The 5227-nt window shown below is 38.0% G+C and overlaps 1 protein-coding gene across 1 annotated transcript; it reads right to left on the bottom strand.

The window, feature by feature from the left end:
* Positions 1–1597: 1597 nt before the first annotated feature.
* On the bottom strand, positions 1598–4913 carry LOC131950932 (uncharacterized). Its single transcript, XM_059313142.1, has 3 exons — positions 4816–4913; positions 3416–3432; positions 1598–2217 (listed from the first exon to the last, which is right to left on the bottom strand). Exons 1-3 carry the CDS (start codon positions 4911–4913, stop codon positions 1598–1600), a joined length of 735 nt encoding a protein of 244 aa, XP_059169125.1.
* Between the last annotated feature and the right edge of the window lie 314 nt (positions 4914–5227).

Below are 5227 nucleotides of genomic sequence, written 5' to 3'. Positions count from 1 at the left end.
GTAAATTGAGGTTGGGGGGACGGGAGGGACATGAGGGGAAGCACAGAAAATTATGAGTTATAAAATAGAGAGGTTAAGATAACGAGAGAGAGATAGAGAGAGAGAGAGAGAGAGACAGGGAGAGAGATTGTGATAATCCTAGGCTAGAGAAATTGGAGAGAGACGGCTAACCGTGACAGGTCATATGGGTAAAGAAAGGGGCATAAATATTTCAATTACAACATTGAAAGTGTTTGTGGAGGTAGGGAGAGGGGGCGGTGTGCTTCGTTGTTCGACGTTTGCATTATGGTAATTAAAATATTTAATGATGGGGGAAAGGGGTTGCTATGTGGTACAACGTAAATAGGCACCAACAACCAACAACATCTACCATCTATATGACTTCAAGACTCCGTGCACATGCCATATGGTAATTAAAATATTGAGTGGTAGGGGGAGAGGGGGAGGGCTGTTTAGACGTATATAAACATTAAGCACCAACATCATCCACCATCTACACAACGTTACGACTCCGGGCACTTGCAAAAAGGTAATTAAAATATTGAGTGGGGGGGGGGGGGCTGTTTTGACGTATATAAACATCAAGCACCAACTGCATCCACCATCTACACAAAGTTACGACTCCGGGCGCCTGTATTATTCAGCCCTTGCGCCGTCCTTTCATCCATTACGATCATGATTTTAATTATTCCAAATGGCCCAGAAGAAATCTCCGAGTTCTGGGCCGCCCATAAAACCGTAAAGCTTTCATCTTTACAGCTCTACAGCCTGCTGATTTACAACAAATAGCCGTCGTTAAAAAATCTTTACATTATTTTTATCGATTTTTTTTTTAAATCGACTAAAAATTCCATAATACAATATTTTATTCTTAGCGTAGTTTGTTTCGTTTTTTTTATATTACCATGCCCCAGAAAGTGGTTTTTAGCTAGCTGGGTTTAATAAATATTACGATTAGACTGCCATTTTTTTAAATCAGAGCGTTGGCATCAACCTGTATATATAAAATGCGGGCTCTTAACGAATAATTTAATTACTTTGCCGTTTGTTGCGATTACGAAAAAGCATTTCCGCAGGGCTATATCCCACATTTAATCCTGAACCCTAAAGTAAAATAGATTTAAACTCTTATTTCAAAAACATAATTGATTTTTTAATTATAGAAAAAAGGTTTTAAAATTGTAAACTAATTTTAACAGTAATTTTGTTAATTATAGTATATTTAAATAACAATTAGTCGTATTTTGAATGATAGTAAACAAGACATAATTATTTTATTTTTGTGACGCCATTACAAATTATTCAAACAGTTTTACAATTAATTTTTCTTTCTAGCCACAGTTTTCGCGTTGGATTTATAATTGGAAAAGCAGATCTAAGAATAAACATAATCAGCTAAAACTGTTTTTTTTTTCAAATTTTTTATATGGGCATTTGCTTTAAAAAATGTTTCCAACTATAGAACTTGTTTTAAATTAAACACTAACCAAAGGGTTAACCCATTACTGGCCGTCTGGAGGCCTGGGAGACTGGCCAGGTGGGAGACTGGGCAGGTGGGAGACTGGCCAGGTGGGAGACTGGCCAAGTGGGAGACTGGTCAGGTGTGAGACGGGCCAGGTGGGAGACTGGTCAGGTGGGAGACTGGCCAGGTGGGAGACTGGCCAGGTGGGAGACTGGTCAGGTGTGAGACGGGCCAGGTGGGAGACTGGTCAGGTGGGAGACTGGCCAGGCGAGAGATTGGCCAGGTGAGAGACTGGCCAGGTGGGAGACTGGCCAGGTGGGAAACTAGCCAGGTGGGAGACTGGCCAGGTGGGAGACTGGCCAGGTGTAACACTGGCCAGGTGGGAGACTGGCCAGGTGGGAGACGGGTCAGGTGGGAGACGGGCCAGGTGGGAGACTGGCCAGGTGGGAGACTGGTCAGGTGGGAGACTGGCCAGGTGGGAGACTGGCCAGGTGGGAGACTGGCCAGGTGGGAGACTGGCCAGGTGGGAGACTGGCCAGGTGGGAGACTGGCCAGGTGTAAGACTGGCCAGGTGGGAGACTGGCCAGGTGTAAGACTGGCCAGGTGGGAGACTGGCCAGGTGGGAGACTGGCCAGGTGGGAGACTGGCCAGGTGGGAGACTGGCCAGGTGGGAGACTGGTCAGGTGGGAGACTGGTCAGGTGGGAGACTGGCCAGGTGGGAGACTGGCCAGGTGGGAGACTGGCCAGGTGGGAGACTGGCCAGGTGTAGAATCCGTTCGTCTGCTTCTGGTGTACTCACGTTTAAAGATGTTTCAGACTCGAGATCTATTTAAGTTAAAACAATTGTACGTAAATGTATTCAATGGTTGTTTCCTCTGCCCGTTGCTTGATTTTCGTGTAATTATAGACGTTGTAACGAGGTGAATAGAAGTAGCTTAAGCATGAAAATAATTAAGAAATTTAATATTTTTAGCAACAGTGTTGTAGCTATTGCAAATTTAGAGATACATTTATTTGTTGAAGTTTTAGTTTACATTTCTATTTATTTTCACCAAGCCTAAAATACAACCAGATGTTTCACTTTCGAAAGACAAACATTGATTGGCTGTACAGGAACTCCGTGATCGATAGTAATTTGTTCTCAAAACATTGCCGAGAAAATTTTTAAATATATATTTTTTAAAACTACATGCGTTTTCATTTTCTTTGATAAAATGTAAAAAAAAACCAAAATGCTTTTGACTTTAAAACAAAAACATTTACAACCTCAAATACTAATAACATCAAATAAATTCGATATTTAGTAAAGTCCACCAAAAATCAAACAGTCAGATTTTTATAAATAATTTTTTTAAAAATCGTAAATGATTTTATACATATTTCAAATAATTTCCAGACTATTTTCGGTTGTGTCAATTACCATTATGTAATGCCCCCTTACACTTTCACAAATACGAATCTTCAAATTACTATAGGCAAGCCTTTTCATACCACCTACTACATTCCAGCCCCTAATACTGAACGACCCCACGCCCTTGGCCTATTGACCCCTGGCATAAGCGACCCCCATTCTACTTCCTACATCCATGACCTTAAACTAAAATATCCAGCTTTACATACCTCAGCCGTTTTAATAATTATTTTACATTTTTTTCTACATCAGAGCTCTAAACACAGCCTTCTAATTTCTACCATATCTGAGCGGAACAAATGGTTTTTATAAAACCTCAGCTAAGTTCTTATCAGAAATTATTTCTTCATCTTAAAATCTTCTTTCGGTCGTTTTATACAATTTTCTCTAAAATCCACATTTTTTTCTAAAACCGTTTTCTTTGTTTGGCCGACGACACAAAAATTATTTAACTGTTTCGGATAAATCGAGGAAAAAGCAATTTACGTCATTATTTTTTGTTTGTTGTTTCTTCCCCTTAAATAAAATATCTGTTTTTATACCTTCTCCACGACCAAAACTGAAAAACAAATAAAACAAAATCTTAAAATAGCTTCGAGAGAGACTTGTTGTCGCATTGACTTGTAAAATTATTATGTACCAGCAAAGCTGTCGTTATCTGATCTAAATTAGATGGGATTCGATGATAGATGAGAATCGATACAGTACTCACGTTATCATATCTTTCTAACCGAAACCTTACCAGCATCGTTCGTTATACAACACTTACGAAGTTAAAGAAAAAATAAAACGTAGCAATAAACTACTAACCAAAGCGTTTCAATGCTGTACGTTATAAAACTATTGTAACAAAAAATATTTAAAAATACGCACCAACTCAGACAGTTGTAAAACGCCAACATTGTAATGTATAAAACACTATTCTTAACCTCGAATCAAATCGATACTCTTAGTTAAGTAAACACGCATTTCTAGCCTTAAAGGACTACCAATAGTACCTTTACCTTTCTACAATGCTACAATAGACTTGGCCATAGTTCAACAATCAAGAGCTTTTAGCGCCGTAGTGAGTGTAGTAGCCAGCTCAATGGTAAACATCCGCGTTTCTTTCTCTAGCATTTATGAACAATATGTCTATTCTTGTCATTAAATTAATTCATTGATAGCTGAATATATATATATATATATATATATATATATATATATATATATATATATATATATATATATATATATATATATATATATATAAATATATATATATATATATATACATATATATATATATATATATATATATATATATATATATATATATATATATATATATATATATATATATATATATAATCATTTTTGTATTAGAAATGTAGAAACTAAAGTGCTATAGCCTATGAGGAAAGAGAAGAGAAAGACAGTACTTACAAGACTATCACTATGAGAAATAACTTTTTAAAACACTCGAAAGAGATCAATGTTTTTTACTAAAAAAGGATAAAAAGAAACGTATTATCATAAAATTGCTGGGAAGTTTTATACATATTTTAAAAAATACATTATCTAAAAACTATTTTTATAAAAATAGCTTTCAAATTTAAAAAAAAAACATCAATATTTGTGAGATCGGCTGTAGGCCTACATAATAAAAAAAAATGTAAACGAAAAAAGTTAATGTTTTGGAAGATTTTGTAAACAACATAAGGTCGTTCGGTGCGTGCCATAGTGTGTAGCATTTGTAGATTCATCAACTCAGTGACATAAACGTGAACTTTATTTATTTATATTTACAAACAGAGTCTGTAGGGACTTGTATTTTTGAATCCGTCCATCGATTGGTCGTAGACGGAGCATTTCCAAACGTGATCACCGCGGTCTTTTAGTTCCGGAGCGTACTTTCGGTTTGACGTTTCCGGGTCGGGCCCAGACTGTTTTGAAAGTCTACAGGCCAGAGTGCCGCAGGTTGTTGTCCCTGGCGACAAATGTGGCCAGTTTGTCGGGCGATGTTTTCACCCAATCTGGGGACCGTTGTTGTCCTTCCATGATGAGCCAGGAGAAGGGGGCCGTAGCACGTGACTTTGTGGTGTTGGTGTGACGTCATTCTCTCAGGTCGATGAGGTCGGTTTTGTATGATTCTTGCATACAGTGTTGATGAAAGATATTAGATGCGTTGTTACTTATGTGTTTAGCAGTGGGTAGGAATGATAGGTTTGGTTGGAGTGTAAGGAATGTTATGTGATTAATTTATTTTGTGGGAGGGGCTTTGGAAGAGGCTTGCGTAGAGTTTGGTGGGACACTAATACTTACCCACACCCCCCCTCTCCCTTCCTCCCCTCCGATTCAGCTTGTACCGTACA

Source organism: Physella acuta, unplaced genomic scaffold (genome assembly GCF_028476545.2).
Source record: "Physella acuta isolate Inbredline_101_S28 unplaced genomic scaffold, ASM2847654v3 ptg000790l, whole genome shotgun sequence".
NCBI classification, from domain to species: domain Eukaryota; kingdom Metazoa; phylum Mollusca; class Gastropoda; family Physidae; genus Physella; species Physella acuta.
This window is presented reverse-complemented; position numbering and strand designations above follow the sequence as displayed.

Excerpts from the sequence above, each read along its gene's own strand:
- LOC131950932 (XM_059313142.1), bottom strand. The coding sequence starts at position 4,913 with ATGGAAGGACAACAACGGTCCCCAGATTGGGTGAAAACATCGCCCGAC.